Raw genomic sequence first — 18,752 nt, forward strand, 5'->3', positions numbered from 1 at the left:
GAGCACTGATGCTTTATGTCATGGACGGGCTTTTTAGTCAACATATGCACTCACCACAACAGTTGATGCCACATCAGGAAACTGGTAGATTTACAGATTATTATAAACGGTGTTATAAACTCACTGAAACTAAAGAGGTGTTAATTGTTTCAAGCCACCTCAGTTTGACTTGGTCTTCGCTTCAGAAGACCCACTTTGTTGCAGATGTTTACATTGCTTCACATTAAGCATTTAGGTTCTCCCTAATTTTTCTCAATAGTAATTATTTTCTCTACAGTCTCCCCCTTCATGCCCCTTTCTCCCTGCCCCTGTGCTCTCTCTCACTTGCCTGCACTAATCCTTTTGTTGTGGACTGAGGGGCCCAGGCTTTGGCTTGACCATTCAGCACTGTAAGGGCTGGTTCAGCTGAAGGGTGCCCACCGAGCCCTCCTGTCCCCCATCAGATCAGTCGTGCCTATTATTAACGCCTCCCCCAGCAAGAACACATCGGCGCTCTTCTTTTTAAGGTGCTTTCCTTGTTCGCCTTGATTCTTTCAGTTTTCTTGTCTATGCTTTCTGTCTATCACCTCCCTGTTGTCTCGGTCCCTAAGCCAGTCTTGGGAGCTTGAGAGAGTCGGACAGCACTGGAAAGAACATGCACTTCAGGAGCAGTGCTTTATGTTTGCTGCTGCTGCGTCTTTGCTTGCTGTGGACGGCGCTGGAGGTGAGAGGGCAGGATCAGGGGTTCCTGCCAGAGGTTCTCAGGGCTCTGGATCTGCCCCTGGGGAAGTACGATGAGCCGCAGCTCCAGAAAAACAGAACGAGTGTCCTGATCGCCACGCTGCTCCATGCGGTGAACTGTGCCGAGCAGACCGGCACCTCTCAGGACAAGTGCGAGAAGGTACATTTGTCTCAATGTGTGAATCATAAACTGAGCAATAACTTTAACATCCACTATGGAAGCACTTCTTATGGGTTCATCTCACAGTCCAGGAAACATGCTTGTTATGGTTGGAATGCGAACATGAATGTTGAGGCTTAAGTCCTTGACCTCTATGGGGCATTCATGCTGAGTGGCTTTAGACATCCATCCATTTGACACAATAAACTCCATAGAGAGGGTTTAGAGGTACTACCCATGTTTGTGCAGGTGGACCGACAATGGGAGTTTGTGTATGTGAAGACTTGACAGTAAGATTTTTATAAACAAATGAAGAGACATTTTTTTACATTCCCTCTCTGTTCACTTAATAATCTACACTTTCTTTATATGAGCAGGGAATTGAGTTTCCCAATCTTCTACAGTTTGTGAGGGGGGAGAGAATAGACCTTTTTATTAAGCTTACCTCACACATATCTTATGACCTGGTCATGTGCAAATTTCTATCTTTAAAGTGTAAATTGTTCTATTTTTCCTGCTACAGTGCCTGACACCAGATGTAGCCCACTCTGTGCTAGAGGATGACGCAAAGGCCTACCTCTCAGAAGAAGACTACCACCGGATCTCAACTGTCCTGCTGTACTACATAATTAACTTGCAAGATCTGTGCGTTTCTAATACCGCCTCCCATTCCTCCGTTTCCACCTCGTCCTCCTCCTCATCTGAGAACTTTCAGTTCTATGTTCTGGCCCTCACCAATCTACATCCAGCTGAGGATAATGGCTACCTGTCATCCAGTGAGACTGAAAGTATACTGCAGCTCATCAACCAGCACTACGACCCCTCCAATCAGGATGCCTACTCTGATTTACAAGTAAGTACTGGCTTTACTTTAGTATCTGACAGATCCATCTGGTGCTAACATACGTACGCATGTATATTTAATTCACAGTGTATAGATGCCACTCGTCTCCTAGAAGATGCTGACATCAAGGGAGATCCGGGTGCGGAGGTGTCTTCTGTGCCCAGACTGGCTGCAGCCATTATCAGCCACATCCTGCAGGATCACTGTTTCAGACGGAGGAATCTCCCATCCCCAGCCTTCTTTACAGACTTTATTTTTCAGTCTCTTAATCGCACAAGTGATCTGCAGATTATAGGTGAGCTTACAACACGTGATATGTATGTGTGTTATTTGAATCTGTGCCCAGTTTCTTGGGTTTCCAGGGATGTGAATACAACAATGAAATCACTTTCAAAGTTAAATGAGAAACTAACTCCTACACCGTTTTTGTGTGTGTGCCTGTGTCAGGCTGCATCCTGCTTGGGATGGCTACTGCCATCAAGGAATGTCATTGCTCTGGGGTGGGGGTGTCTGGTCTGGTCTAGGTGGCTGGCACAAGTCTAAGTAACATCATAGTGGAGCAACATGCACTAATTTTGAGCTCCATATTGGGTCTCCACCTGTCCCGAGAAAAATATCTGGATGTTTAGCCGCTAGCCAACAGCCAAAATGCAAACCAGCTGTTTGCTAACTGTGTCTATAAAGAAGAGGTAAAGGTAGATTTAAAACATGTAAAGCCAAGAAGAGCTGCTAATAATTCTCTGCAGATTTACCACTATAAGTAACAGCTTTGTTTTATTCTGATTGTAGTTCATGAAACATAATCCTTAAATAATGGTACTGAATTTTAAAAATGATAGTATGTCCCATTTTTTTCTACTTAGCCCTAGTCTTTAATGCCATGAACAAACACTTGACTACAAACACTGACTTGAAACACTGACGAACTTGGATGAATCTGACCTGATGCTATGATGCGATTCTCTGATTAGACTTGGAGGCGTTGCTTCATCAGCTGGGAGTAGGGCGGGAAGCAGCGATGCACTCTCACAACAGGAAGAGGCGGAGCATCACAGGAAGCTCAAAGAAGGTGACCGTACATTCGCTGGATGGCTGCAACCATGAAACTGAGGGATTAAGCAGAGACTGGTCACAGGTGAGGTTCAGAAATACAGTATATTCGACATAGATGAAAAATATCTTGTGAAAATCACAAAACTACATGCTCTGACTGTAAAGATACAGGAGTTTTGTAAAGCCTCCCACTCGTCTCCAAATTTGTCTTTTCCTTTGAATCCAATCAGGTATGTTTTTCAGCCAATCAGTTGGTGGATATTTTTGCTCTGGATCCTCATTTGCCAATTTCCAAGGAGCACTTCAGACAAATTTGCCCCGCCATCATTCAGCAGTTGCTAGGCAATGCCTGCGAGACTGCAGAGCACAAAGCAAGAGCATCTCTGCCCACTGCTCTCGAGAGTAAGACATTTCACTTCATTGTTTCTCTCCACAACACACCCTCATTGATATGCAGTAACTTCAATAAAACTGTTTTTGAGAAGGACTTTTTTCGTTAATCGTACATTCTGCGTAATCGATTTAGATTTAAAATGCAAATTTAAGTATTAAACAAGGAAAATTACAACTAGGTAATTAGTTTTGGTGTGCTTTTGTTTAAATATTTGTAATAATAAATATTTCAACTTGGTGGTCAATTGAGCAAACTGTCCCCCTTTAAATAATTGTTTCTAAAAATAGATTGGATTTTAATTTAATTATTTTTGTTAATTACACTCTACGTACTCTATCATGTTTTTGTTTCTTTTAATTGATCCCTTTTAAAAGTGACCTTCACAGAGTGTTTGTAATATTTTCCTCCCTGCAGAGTATGGCTACAGCACAGCTGCCGTCCTGCTCATCACGGTGGGCTCCATGTTTGGTATCTGCCTGATCTTCTTCAACTCCTGCCAGGAGACCTTCTCACTCGTCCTACAGCTGTTTGTAGGTCTGGCAGTAGGAACACTCTCAGGAGATGCTCTCTTGCACCTCATACCACAGGTACATACAAGACCAAAGCACCAAATACACTTCAATCAACCAAACGCATCTTCAGTGTGAAATAAATAGTTTCCTTTCTTTTCTGCAGATCCTCGGCCTCCATGACATCACTCACAGTCCTGATGATGAGCACTATATTGAAGACAAAGAGTATCTGTGGAAGATTCTGGGCATTATCGCTGGGATTTACGGCTTTTTCCTAATTGAAAGAATATTCTCCTTTTTAGTTCCTTCACACGGCCATGTAAGAGCTGCTTTTTTTTCCTTTTTGTTTCACATGGAGGTTGCGTCTGATTTTCTTTATCTAGTCAAATTAGAACATGTCAGCGATTTGCAAAAACAAACACGTTCGTCATGACTGTGCATGTTGAGCAGCAGTGGTCTCATGACTTTCTTTTGTCTGCAGGGTCACTCCAGTGACCTTCCCTTACAGCTGAACTGCAGTGGTCAGTCACAGAGGGGCAAGTCCATCTCCACTATACAGCTGGTGAGTATCATCACAACCCACACTGGATTGTTATCTGTTTTTGTGAACGTGTCCTTGGCAGACAATGCCGATTCCAGTCAACGTCCTGATTATTTACTTAGTGATAGACACACCATAGGGACCATGACCAGGCCGTCCTTGGAAAGTGAACAGCAAAATGTCAAAACACTGTCACATGATGTTGATTGATCTCTTCATGTGTTTATTTGAAATTAATCTACAACACCATTAACTATTTAAGAGTGGATGCTGTTACAGTTACTTTTTATTGAGAATAATACTGAATCAAAAAACAAAAGCTTAAATTGAGCCAAGTAAACATGTTGAGTTTTCTTGACGATGTCCAAGTAGCTTCTTCAACTACAAATGACTGGTGGGGAGTTTAGTTATTTTTTTTTATTTAATCAGGAACATCTGAGGGTGGTGGAACTCACAAACCTGACATGCACCTGCATTTAGATGATGTTGTTCAGGTTTACCTGGGTGGTGTCCATGGTTTCCACAATTAGTGGCAATCGAATGACCCATTAATGGCCAGCAACTCCAGACTCTACGTGTGAAGGGGGTAAAACTTTTTGTCAAAAGCTTTAAGTGTCATGTTGTTAGAGGCTGGTAATTGATGTCTCAGTCTTTTTGGATATACCAAAAAACAAAACTGGATGACTAAAAATATCTGCAGACATCTTGAAATTAATGGTATTTGCATTTATTCCACTACTACCCAGGCTACTCAAGCTGGTTTTAAGGAGCCCAGCTGACTTATTGCACCTGATAATTTGCTGCCTGACGCAGCAATAAATATACTAAAGTCCAACAAGCAAGTGCTTCGCCAACCAGCATCAAAAAATCAGTAATTTACATGGTTGCTTTAGAGGGAGCTGTTAGGACGGCAAGGCATGGCATAATTTGGACCCATCCTTGTCAATCAAAAATCTTTCAGCACAAATATGGAATCCATGTAAAATATTGATGGAAATTCACTTAAATCCTTCCAGCAGTGTTCTTATATAACAGGAAATGAGGAGTTGTGTGGGAGCAAGTAAAGACACAGAGCATGTAGGATGTTGGAGAATGAGAAGCATTAAACCATTCAGAAAGCACTTGATGCTCGTGTTGAATTGTGTACACACAGTTGAATGCATACTTCAGAACTAGAACATTTTGGATACATCAAATTATCTGGTTTAGACTCATCCTGTCTCATTCAGCACCTTTCATTTAACTTCAGAGCTCAATCAAAGGTTAAGAACATTTAAGAATCTGAGCTGCAATTATTGTCTCTATCCTGCAGGGACCAGTTGATGACTTGGAGTGTACAGAAATATCTCCTGAACATGTAATCACTAGGAGCCCTTCACATCAGAGTAAGCTAAGCTGCACTTTATAATTAGTCGCCAGGCACGACAGAGTGATTGCCACAGTCTGTGGATGAGCTTCAACGACACAGACTCTCTTTGTGTTCCCAGGACAAGGGGTTCCTCTGCTGGCTGTGATGGTAATTGTGGGAGACAGTCTTCATAACTTTGCCGATGGCCTGGTTGTTGGGGCGGCTTTCTCTTCTTCGGCAGAGACTGGCATGGCAACCACTGTGGCCATCCTGTGCCACGAGATCCCGCATGAGATGGGTGAGGGGTCATTGTGCTTACATTTGGAAGAGTTTAGCTGTTTGTTGGCTGAGGCCAGAAAACACTGTGCTTTACTGACCAACTTATCTTCTCTGCTTTTTGTCTCCAAGGAGACTTTGCAGTGTTGCTCAGCTCTGGCCTGTCAGTGAAGACTGCTGTGCTGATGAACTTTCTCAGCGCCCTGACGGCCTTCATGGGGCTCTACATCGGACTCTTTGTTTCCTCTGAGACAGAAGTACAGCAGTGGATCTTCTCTGTCACTGCTGGGATTTTTCTCTACTTGTCACTGGTGGAAATGGTAAGGCAGTCTCCTTACATATAAAGAATAAATATCTATTTTGTAGAGTCAACAAAATCTAGTCTCCAATAAATGCAAATGATTAACATTTGCCAGAAATTACAGTGGCCAGCTTTAGTTGGTCTCAGTGGACGTCCCAGACTGTGGTTACCTAGGTAACCCTCTTGTATATTTCCCACCCCAAATGGTTGCCAGTGAAACAAGCAGAACATAAAAAAAGCTAATTAATGGACAGAACCAACCCTTCTTGTAGTCATCACCCTTTGTTTGGAAAAAAATTTTGCCGGTTAACCCAGAGAGTACTTCCTTATTGATTGGTTTTAGCCTTAATGATGCTACGCTAGCAACGGTTTTCGGTCCGTATAGTGAGTCTTTCAGAGTAAATTAGTCTTAACCTGCAAGAGTCTTTGCAGGGTGATGTTCTGTGCTTTGCTGCCGCTGAGAAAATAAATTAAATTTTGCAAACTGCTGTCAGTGTGGTCTGCATGTGGTACACCGTGGGTCAGTGTCATTCAACAGTATATTGAGGCCAATGTCAATATCCCATTTTTAGCCGTGCAAGCGCTGCAAAAAGGATAGCAGCGCCAATGAAACATTTCAACAACTGCGGAAAGTTTATACTTTATTCGTAGTTCAGTTTATAAATTTAGATATCCGTGCTCCCGAGAGAATGATGCTTACTGACTTTGATGATCCAGACCTTTTCTGTTTTTACATGTGTTGTTTTGATGGTGAAATGTTCATACATTTCACCATCAAAGACTAAATATAAAATGTTCTCTGTACTGTGGTTTATGACCCAATTGCTGCAAACATAATGATATTCCCATCAGTGTCAGCTCCACGCTTTGTTCTGGGCTAATCGGCAAATGTTGGTGGTGAACATTTTCCCTGGTAAACATTTGCCCTGTCTGCTGAACATCAGTATATTAGCACAACGATTAGCGTGGCTGAGAGCTGGTAGCATGGCGTCAGTATGAACATTTTCTAGTTTAAGATTCCCATCTTTAGTCGGAACCAGTGGGCTTGTGGCTGACACAGAAAGGAAGAAAGCTGGAAGGTACTGAGATGGACTAATACAGGGCTGATGGTGGGTTTTCTCATGGGATTACTTGGCAGTACAACAGCTTATACCATATTTCTTTCAGACTTCTGAAGGTTTCTGTTTACTCTCTTTCATCAGCTTCCAGAGATGAGTCGAGTGAAGACTGACAGACCGTGTCTCATGTTTCTCCTCCAGAACCTCGGCCTCCTGATGGGTTGGGCTTGCCTTTTGTTGCTTGCGCTCTTTGAACATGAACTCAAATTCTAAATGCAGCATACATCCCATCACACCGGGCTGAGTCGAAGCCAACGTTGACTTGTTCTAGTGTTTTTTGAAATGTTCATTGCCTTTTTCATAGTCATCTCCTGCTTGTGACATGTGCCAGTGTTAGCATGTGTAACCAGTATATTTTAACAGCGAGTAATTGTTTTCAAGTTGTAGTCTTAGCACTGGACCAGAAATATATGTTATGTATAGCGTTACGAAGCCTCTCCTTTTTATACTTGATGATTTATTTTTGTATGTTAGGTATAATGAGTGCCTGTATCTGGAATTTAAATGTCTAAATTGACCTTTTTACCTTATTTGGCGGCAGCAGGAGAGATTGTGCATATCTGTTGTCAAATAGTCATGTTGCCTGAGACAATCAAATCATTTCATTCTGACATCATATTTCAAAAGAAAAATATAAAGTGTTATAAATCTGCTTTGGATTCATCTCCTTATTTTTGTATTATTTAATATTATGTAATATTTTCATCATATTTTAAAGGCTTTAAACATTTTCAAAGGATTTCCCCCTTAATCTGTATTAAATGAATTCCTCCCAGCCAGGTAGATGCCAAGTCTTTAAAAGTCAACATCCCCTTTTTACATCAAGGAAACTGAGGACAAATGTGGAATTATTAGAGAAATTATCAAAGTCATAGAATTGACCTACATCTGGACTACTTAAAAAAAACAAAAAACAAAACCTGATTAATTGGCTTAATGGGAAAATCTAATATTAGGTACAAAGAAAAGACTAAAGTCTGTTTGTCAGGCATAAGCTGCTCTCAAATGCAGTTATTTCTGAAGCGTTGTTTCTGCTTCTCCTCTCAGAGGCATTGTTCTTTGTTTTTGAGGCCTCTCTGCGATCCAATATGAGGGCACTGCCACCCACCTGAGCTACTTGTTCTCTTCATCCACCAACCTGGATGACTAATGCGGTACAAGACAGAAACTCTGCAGCGATCCGACCCACACAGCGCACACGCTCTTCACCCGTCCGAGTGGGCCTGCAGAAGGAGGTGGAGGAAGAAGGGATGAACACAATGAGATAAATGAAACAAATCAACTTATTTGTACATTAAATTGGATACTGACACAGTGAGTGGGCTTTTTTTAATCAGCTTTTAATTGTGGTGCTTTCAGCGTCAACATGTTTCAACACTTGCCTTATTTGTGCTAGGGATTAGTCTCATTGCACAGTTTGCATGGCGATTATGTTAATTTGCCATCCTAGGCTTATTATCAGACTGCAAAGTCAGTTCTGTTGACAGTGTCCTCAGATTATTTGGCTATCATGTCAGAAAAAAGCTGACACAATTCACTGCGACTTCCCGAGCAATGTTCAAACAATAGCAGGAAGCCCAGTGCATTTTCTCTTATTTGAGCAATTTTGCTGATATTTTAGAACTGCCAACCCCTCTGGTATTTCCAGGAAAGCTTTGTGTGTAAATCTGCACTTTAGCACCGAAAAGGCATTTTTTGGCATGTGTGCGTCTTTTCAAGGCAACTGCTGCCAGGATGGAGGAAGGAAGGGCTTTTATCTGGGCCACGGCGGTGTGAACACGGAGTATCCTCACTTGCTCAGCATAGAAGAAGAGTTCAGCTGTAGGGTCATCAGGGCAGCAGAGCACACAGACAATGGGAAAAGCAGAGAGAGAGAAACAGAACAGGAAATATAAAAATGTTTTCCCTTTGATTCAACCAGATCTTACTGGAAATAATCCTTTGCACCTGTTATTGTTGTTACACTGGATCAACGCTATGCTTGTGTAATTTAACAAGGATTAAATGTGCCAGGAACCAAAAGTATAAGAAAAATACAGCAGACAAACATAATAATAATAAGATAAAACAACATAAAAAAAATAGAGCCCAATTTGATCTCAAGAGGCCTGGACCAGTAAAATAATAGCATAAAACCTATAAATAAAGACAACTTTTCCCTTTGTTTTAGTACAAAGAAGTGTAAGTACATCAGGATACAATTATGTTTACATTGAATCAACTACATTTAATTAAGGAATGTAAAATGATGTAGCCCTGCGATAAACTGGCGACCTGGCCGGGGTGTACGCCGCCTCTCGCCCAATGACAGCTGGGACTAGCTCCAGCCCCCTGCAACCCTCTAAAGGACAAGCAGTTGTAGAGGATGAATGAATGAGTGAGTTAGTTTTATTGAAACTTTGAAGTTAATGTCTTCTATGTTTTTGTTGCTGTACACAAATTCTTCCCGTGGGCCAGACTGGACCATCTGGTGGCCCGGTTTTGGCACGCGGGCTGTATGTTTGACACCCCTGCTTTAGAGACTTTTTCACTGAAAGTCGTTCAAATGCATTCTAATACAAAAGCCCTTCTCTAAAGCCTGATGACTCTTATAATGTTCAGTTTATGTTGAAACAGCATTAGAAATGCGATAACTCAACAATATGGTCATTTTGTAAAATGTAGTGTGTGGAGCTGTATATTGAATTAAACATTAAAGTGTTTCCGTTATTTAGCCTAGTGCACAATATAAAACTGGGGTTGTAAAATAATAGAAACATGTGTCTGTACAACATAACACAATTCAATAGTACTACCACACACAACAGTTCAGCTGTTATCACAAGCTCACTGCTGTACTGACATGAATGAGGTTTAAAAATGAATGGAAGAATCCTTTAAAATGCAAATGGCCATGAAACCACTAGAGGGCAATAATGAATAAGAACTGTGGCTGTGCAGCTTATTCAGAGATGATTTAAAAATTTGCTGCAATTCTTTTGATATTATAGTGGTTGAAAAAAAATATAAAATATTGGTTGAACAAGTGTGACATTGAATAAGATGTCTGGAAGTTGTTTTACATTTAATAGAGTGAACAATCAGTTTCTTGTAAAAAATAAATCAGAAAACAAAATACAAAATATGTTACATTTATTTGTTTGACATTAACATTCACACTTCAGTCTTTGGTTAAAAACCTGTCTTGCCTTAATGCATAATTTTGTTTCAAAATCACTTCTGTAGGTCAGCAGAGGACTTCTGCGTTATTTATGCTCTTCAATCATACTCGTACATTTAATTGTCAGTTCATTAAGTACACTAAAAACAGTCCTGCACTAAATCTCAGCTTCATGAAGGTTATAGTATACAGCATTTGTTTAAAATGACAGAGAGCGATTGATTCAACTTAGTGTTTATTTTGGAGGTTGTGTTTCGTTGTACTATTGCACTGTACACTGATCAGCCACACAATTAAAACCACTGACAGGAGAAGTAAATCACATTACAATGTTCTGCTGGGAAACTTTGACATGCACCACCCACCTAGACCAGACCAGGCACTCCCATCCCACTGCAATGATGCTCCTTGATGGCAGCATCCATCCTCAGCAGGATGTAGCCTGACACAGATACACACACACAAAAACGGTTTAGGAACAACTAAAATCCTGGCCTCCAAATTCACTAGATCCCAAACTGATCAAGTACCTGTGGGATGACCCACAGAGGCCTCTCCCTTCAACCAATAGGACCCAAAGGCCCCCACTAACAACATCCTGTGGACACTACAGGACACCCTCAGAGGTCACAACTGTTTTACAGGCACAAGGGAGACACAGTATTAGGCAAGTGGTCATAATGTTATGCCTGATGGGTGTATTGTGTTGTACAGAGACATGTTCCTATATTTTGACAAACCCATTTTAGTGAGTGAGCTAGGATAAATAATAGATCCAGTTTAACAGCACCAGAAACTACATCCTTCAGAATGATCATACAGATAAATTACTTTTTTACATCGTTTCAACATAAACTCGACATGATAACAGTCATGCAGCTAAGATTTAGTGCAGGGGTTTTTAAGAAGTGTACATAATGTTTTGTCGAGTAAGTGTATTGATTCTCAGCTAGGATGCTGTTATTCATGTAGCAGTGAGGAGGCAGAGGTGTTGGCGTTGGATGAGGGCGCACGGATCAGGAGAGCTCTCAGTCAGTGTGGGTAGGAGCGCACTGATGATTAGACTCTGTGATGCTGAAGGCTATAACATCCGAGAATTCACATCATCATCATCATCACCATCTGAACTTTGAGGAACAAACTGCTACCCTCTTCCGCGTAAGCTCCTCCTTTAACTTTCCTGTCTCAAACTTGAAGATTGGCGGTGCCAACTGAGCAGCAGCGCCTCGTTTCTGTCAACATTCAACTCCTTAGCATAGCTGCGTAAAAATGCGCTTTAGCTTCGGTCCTAGACACAGCTGGAACCTCCGCGCCAGCCGAGAGGTTTGGGTGATTATTTACCTTTCTCAGACGGTGTAATGGTCGTCAATAACACACCAAAGACTAGAGCAGCAACCCCTCCGGACAAACACATGGACTCCCTGGAACACCCGATGTCACAAGTAAGTTCATTTAATTTAAATAACTTTCATTTAACGGCTTGCTCTCCAGCCAGTTCTCGAAAGTTACCACGCTAACGGGGTCAAAACTAGCTCACCTGTCCCCTTCCCTCTCGCCCATTGGTGGCTACAGCTAGCTTAAATAAAGTTCTGATTACGTAAGCCTCTGGCACAGCGTCGCGTGCGTAATTTTGAATTTTTAACGGTTGACTTTTAAAAAAAAAATAAAAAAAATTTATGGTCTTTTTGTCTGAGTGAGTCAATATTTACTGTAAGGTTAGAGCCATATTTTAATTTATTTCTTCTTCATTGTTTATTTAATGTATATTAAGACAGGTGTTTTTAGACAAACAAGCAATTAAATTTAAACGTAAAAATTTAATATAAAACGCCATTATATCATTAGCACACTCACGACTATACTTGCAAAAGTATAATACAAATAATATAAAATATGAAGCTAGATATATATTTGACATGCCACATGAATTGACATGAATTGACGCAGTGTTAGTGAGTATGAATATGTTTAATAATTTCAGTAAAAAAAAATAAAAATAAAAAAAATCCATCCTTAAAGTAGCAGTCAGATAAAATAATACAATGCTTTTCTAGTGGAACTGTTATTTGCTAACAGAAGTGAACTAAGTTTGCCTTTTGCCACTGGTATGAAAATAATAAAATACCTCCAGGTAAAATAGCTATTGAATGCTATTTTTCACTTAATAAAGTGCACGTATGCTGTTATTTCTCTCTTTACAGCACAAACTGCTCTATTGTACGATCAACTTGTTCTTTTTACTCTCTTTTTACTGTATATTCGTGATTGACATGTCTTGGGGGAACGGGCTGGGATAAAACCCCGATTTGAAATGCATTTCTGGTTATCAGTTGCTATTGGCAACACATGCTGTATGAGCACTTGTGCATTACTTTTCCAGCCCTCCATCTTATCAGCTCGCAAGACCACCCACATAATGACCATCATCTTGTGACACTTGTCATAATATTACACTTTGAATAAAACACCACAAAGTGTAGCAATTTAACTAATAGAGAAACTCCTGACAGATTTGTGTATACATCTGTTGTCAAACTATATTCACATATAAACCCTTAAACAGTTGAGAGCTCTTCACAGCTTCAGGTTTATTAAATGACAGAAACAGCATTTTAAAATTCGTCTGAAGCTCAAATGAAGCTTCACCAGTGTGACAAATCAACTGGATTCCTATGCAGTTAGTCTTATCAGTGTAAAAATGTTATCATTCCTCCATCATATCTCAGCAAGGAAACGGTGTCTATGCAATGATAAAGATAAAGGCTTTAACATTGAAATTAGAGTTGAATCAGATAATTATATTACATAAACAATTAATCAACTAATTGACTTCTAAATGTAGTATTTGTTGCTGTTGTCCGGTCTATGTCACTGTAAACAATGAATATCATTGGGACTGCTGTAACATTTGAAGATGTTTCTTTGGATTCGTGCAATGTGCCATTTTTGGTATTTGCTTAATTTTTTTTTTTTTACAGAATTTATATGCATTTTTGCACATGTGAGTTTTGTTCATTATTATCTCTTAAAACTGTACTGGTAAGAGATTTCTTGGTAGCTAGTATGAACCAGAGAAGCTGTAATACCCGTATAGTCTTTCAAGAATGCTTCAGGGTTAGACGTCAACTTCATTAACAATTTCACTTTGTCCTTTTTGGCTCAACAGTCTCAAGGCAAAGGAGCTCGGAGAAAAGGTCGATTCAAAGGCTCAGATGGCAGCACCTCCTCCGACACCACAACCAACAGCCTTGTTCGTCAGGTAAGGAAGGCAGTTCTAATTTAATCGAATCGCCATACAAGAATATCATGGCTACAATTCCTTCACTTTGGAATGTAACACTTGTGCGTGTGTCTGAGTTTTTGTAAATATTCAAGCATAAATTCAAACTGGCATAAGAGCTCAACCTCAGTCGTCATCATCATCCATCATGGATAAGATGTGCATTGCTGTGAAAGCCCTCTGTAAACACTTCTGGGTACAGTATGTTATAAGTAGAAGCTGCATCCTCAGTGCGTTGAGTGCAGCAGCAACGATGTGGCCTGGTATAAAGCAGACACTGCGAGGAAGACTCTTAACAAGTCTGGTCTTTGTTGAACAAACCTGCAAAGGGACAGGACGGGCCGGGTTAAGGATGTGCACTCATGCCTAAATGTTTCTGCCTTTTTTGGAGGAGGCGTAGATCGCCTTAACTTTGGCAGAGTGACTGGAGGAGATCAGAGCAAAAAGGCACCTCCTATTCTGCTGTTGTGTTATGGCCACAGAGAATTTTTCAATGAGCTGCTATAGGTCATTGGGAGCTGCTTAGTGAGACATTGCCTTATTTTCCCGCCACCCTTGGGATATCATGCCTTTTCCCACAGTCTTGTCCCCAAATGAGGACTTTCCCTACAGTTACCACTTAGTTGGAAGATGATCGTTGATCTGAACCATAACACCGCATCCAACATAGAGGAGAGAAAGAAGTGGGATGTGGAAAGTAGAGGAGTGATGTGTTTAAGGGTCAGTGAGGACCTTGTATGCCTAGAAGAAATATCCTCTTTTAGATACTTGCTACAAGATGGCCCCAGAAATAGCAGACCTTCCAGTAACTTCTCCTCTGTTTGGATAGTAATGTAAATACTGTTATTCAGTTGTGTTATCATAACAGCAGTTTTCATCTGACCTAATTTTCCTCTCACTCGTGCTCAGTCATTCTGTGATTATTTTCACTTTCATAGAAGATTGAGTATTTAAAATGCCAAACTAACACCAGCCCGTGAAAGTATGAAACTGCTCAGTATTCATCAATCTGTCTTGTATCCTGTCTCCATTGTAAACAGCTGTGTAAACACAAGATGTTGTATATTTTCTTTTGCTCAGCCTCGTGTCTGACCTGTTGTTTTTATGCCTCATAGTTCTTTCATTCTTGTAGTGGGCGTCTTAAACAACTCATCAGGGTCACTGATCGATCTAATACAGCTCCAAGCGTCAAGACAGACTTCCAGGAACAGCATATTAACGGTTCCTACATATCAAAATTGCTCAGGCTCGTACAGTTGGAGAGGGCAGAGGCCAGACAGAGAGTAGGTTGCAAGAGAAAGGATGGGAGACATTCCGTGTGGTCGTGGCCTGATGCCCGGGGGGAGTATGGAGGAGGCTGGGAAGGATGGAGCTCCAGGCCAGGCCAGACTGCTCAGCCGTGGGAGTAGCGAGGTCAGTGTCCAACTGGAGCTCAGCGGTCCATTGAGAAGAAAGAAGGGCAGAACTGTCATAGATTTACAAGCAAACTTCAACATTGTCAGGTGGATGGTTTATTTTTATTTATGTGGAGGTGGTCTGGTTCTGTAAGCAAACAAATCATCTGCAGTGTTCATCTGTTTCTGCGGAAACACTGAGGGATTTAGAGAGTCTATTAAACAGTGCAGCGATAAGGATCACATACTTCTTGGCTTGCGCACCCTGCATGTATTACCTTTTATAGTCCAGACATTTATGTCAACACATTTCTCATATAGAAAAACAGATGATTCAGAATCTGGTTAATGAAACCCCACCTCATACTTAAAATAATATTTTGTTAATTATTTCATTAGCTTTTTTTTTTTTGCAAAAATAATGAACCCACTGGTCAGTTACCTAAAACAGCATTAGCTTAGACTCAGTAAAAAAATAAAATAAAAATGAGTATACAAACAACATGTTGACATGGGAGACGTCTGACTGTTCCTTCCCACTGAGCAGTTTTCAGACAACAGACCAAAACTGTTAAACATCACCAACCCACACACTCCTTCCACCCCTTAAATGGCAAATTAACAATTTTAACAATTCTATACTGCAGTTTTTGTGGCGATTATATAAATTGCTATAGATGCTATAGCCAATAAATATGTTGCTTTAGATGTGCTAGACTTTTCTCACCACCTGATTCCTAACAATCAACGATCTACGAGTATTGGTGGCCCTCATTTTGGCAGTGTGTCTCTCACCATTGGGACTTCACAGACCCCTGTTGTTGGCTTTTATAGCAATTCAGTTTATTAAATCTGTGACAGAGTTCATTGGTCAACAAAATCAGCCTTGTTGGCTGTTAATCTTAGAGAACCAGTGCACAAGAAGTGGAAGAAACTACAGTAAACGAAACAATGATAAAGAGCACATGAGAAGACTCTTCTTACTTTTTCCATTTTCATCTCACAAATACGTTTTTGGATCAATTCACACTACCACCACCTAGTAGTATGAAGAGTTGTTTTATTTCATGCAGTCGCAGAACGTGTGTTGTGGTATGTTCAAGTGCAACTTTTTCACCCAGACACAAGCGATGTGAGGCACCATCACAGACAACCTTCTTGTCGTGGGTCTTTGATGTCAGTTTAGCGTGTCCATACCTTTAGTAAGTTGAACAATTGTATCAGTCTTGTAATCTAACTCTCGGTGAGAAAGCAATTAAGTATATTTCCTAATATGCCTGTTTCTTTAAATGGTTCCTGTAAGCTATTCTGTTTTAAATGCTGAGAAATGTGTATAGATGAATACTGATCCATGTACTTCTGCCAGAAGGTAAACCCAGAAGTCTTATGGGTTATACGCACCACCATGGAGTAGTGTTCATGAAAGACTAAGAAGTATAAACTACCCTCTTCAACAGCATGTCACCCTCATAACAATAGACATAGCTTTTTGTGTGCTATCTTTTCTTGTTTTTTGTCTTACCATACTCACAAAACAGAGGCTTGAATATTTTATTTTCAAAACTCAAAACTGCCGAAAGGTGACAAACATGAGTGATTGTCCCTCTGTAGACTGGCACTGTGTTCAGAGTATCTGCTTTTGCTTAAAGCACCCTGGGAAACGATCCAGTCCCCCCGTGACCCTGAATAATAATAAACTTTCTTTATATAGCGCGTCTCTAAAAACAGAGTTAACAAAGTACTTTACAGAGAGTGAGAAACAAAGCACAGAACAAACAACAGGATTAAACACAAGTGGATGGATGGCTTAAAAGCAGATCTTTAAAAGTTTTTCTAAGTAGTGAAATGAAAAAGACACTGACTTAATAAGGATAATTTCTTCTGTCAGGTTATTTCAAGATATGAAACCTCTAATGATGAACCCCTTATCACGTCCTTTTTTTCTTTCATTCCTAACTGAGAAGCTGTCAGATAAACTCAGGAAGCCCTCAGGCTCAGAGAGATTAGATGTATAATATTTACACCAGGTAGAGATGGTTTTAGACATGTTCACCAAAAATGGAATCTTGACAGGTAACTGACAGGTGACATTTCAGTTATATTTATATATTACCAGTCACAATCAAAATTGTCTCAAGATGTTTTGAAGGAATCAGTGATGAGTAAAAAATCAGGAAGAAATCATGCGCAAAACCCATCAGCTAGAGGCTGGTTTGGTACAGAGATTAAAAAAAAAATAGGGAGGTGGGACAAGTGACCGTCTATAAAGACAAATGAACCGTCTGTGATTTTCTGAAGAGTGGCTTTGTAGCTCAGTGTGGCTGCTCTGTCCGTCGCCATCTCGGTGGATACCTATTTCAAAAAAGAGATGGAGAGGGAGTGGAGATAAAGTAGGGAGGTAGCTAGCAACTGTTAGGACTTGTACCTGTAACTCAAAGTTACAGGCCACGTTCTTAAATATTTATATGTTTGAGCATTAGTATTATCTAAATGTCCATGTTATGTAGTAACATATCCTGTACAGTTGTCCTGAATGGGAAAAATTTCTCTAGAGCTCAAAGGAGAAAAAGAGGGCAAGGAAAGAGAGGAAAGAATCAGAAGCAAACAGATTAATTAAAACATGCATCTGGGTAAAGCTGACATACACAATACAAAAAGATAGTTGATAAGTAAAAACGAACAAAAGCAAAGAGACTATGTTGACAGGCATTTATATAATAAATGAGTATCAAGTAACGTGAAAATAATTATAAATTAGGAACTTTTTAAACAACAAGGCCTGCGTTATTCTATATTTTGAATTATTGTCAATAAATCTGATTTAAAAAGTAATCTCTTGTCCATCATAATGAAAGAACACCTCCTCAACTGGAGAGGCAAAAACAATATACAGTTAAGAAAAAAACAAGATTTAATGTACAGTATTTCAAGCTGCTTTAGCTCATACCGCATTTTATCATAATTAAATTCCTGCTTCTTCCCACACTCATTATGTTTATGTAAATGGTTACATCAAGCTTCCTGCTTCCCGTCTGTGTTGCCCACCTCCTTCAGTCTTTTTCACCCCTTTCTCTATATAAGTGTTGCCCACTGCAGTAACTTTTCCATGGTACATTGCAGCAGTTTGACCCTCTCTGTCTGTACATTCAGGCTGCAGAAATGGATTTGGTGATGAAAGGCTGTCTGAGCACATATGAGGAAAGGAAACCCCTTCCCCTTCTCTCTTTAATTGCGCCCATTTTTCCTTGTCATCATTCCCTCGATCATTTTTCCTGCTTAGCGGAGAAAATGGATGACGCAGAAAGCTTGTTGTGGTTCTGATTCTTATCAAGTCTGGCGACCCATATCTTTTTACGTAATGGATATGTTACATATGCTTTGTGGTGATATGGAGCGGCTGCCACTGGAAATCTTGGTGGAGTAATGTTAACCCTGCAGACATTTTCTGAGCTCTGAGCTAAAAATGTCAAAGCTTTTCCAAAAGTAAGCCATGTGTAATCTCTGGCATCAGACTGCAGTTATGTGGACCAGGCTAAAATACTGTACTTATGTGAAAATGTGGAGTGGCACCACACTGCTATCTAGTGGCAAAATGTATTATTGTGAAATTTTCACCTAAAGTATCTGAGAAACAGTGAGCAAATCATGTTG

At 40.3% G+C, this 18,752-nt stretch overlaps 2 protein-coding genes across 2 annotated transcripts in view; both read left to right on the forward strand.

Annotated features, from left to right (window-relative positions):
- Nucleotides 1–634: 634 nt before the first annotated feature.
- On the forward strand, nucleotides 635–7,680 carry LOC311503847 (zinc transporter ZIP12-like; the record flags this gene model as incomplete). The annotated part of the gene is made up of 12 exons (XM_084566738.1): nucleotides 635–880; nucleotides 1,404–1,733; nucleotides 1,812–2,019; nucleotides 2,696–2,859; nucleotides 3,008–3,179; nucleotides 3,586–3,758; nucleotides 3,847–4,002; nucleotides 4,165–4,245; nucleotides 5,537–5,609; nucleotides 5,712–5,870; nucleotides 5,981–6,168; nucleotides 7,352–7,680. 12 exons carry the CDS (start codon nucleotides 635–637, stop codon nucleotides 7,478–7,480), a joined length of 2,079 nt encoding a protein of 692 aa, XP_084422864.1. The 3' UTR covers nucleotides 7,481–7,680.
- Nucleotides 7,681–11,785: 4,105 nt separating this feature from the next.
- Nucleotides 11,786–18,752, forward strand: part of LOC311503881 (voltage-dependent L-type calcium channel subunit beta-1-like) — a gene marked incomplete at its 5' end in the record, with an annotated part of 61,175 nt that continues 54,208 nt past the window's right edge. The window contains 2 exons of the mRNA XM_084566779.1: nucleotides 11,786–11,869; nucleotides 13,594–13,686. Coding sequence (XP_084422905.1) covers nucleotides 11,786–11,869; nucleotides 13,594–13,686 — 177 coding nt within the window. The remainder of the gene's footprint in view (nucleotides 11,870–13,593; nucleotides 13,687–18,752) is intronic.

This window comes from Chelon labrosus (assembly GCF_963514085.1).
Source record: "Chelon labrosus genome assembly, chromosome: 18".
Lineage (NCBI taxonomy): Eukaryota > Metazoa > Chordata > Actinopteri > Mugiliformes > Mugilidae > Chelon > Chelon labrosus.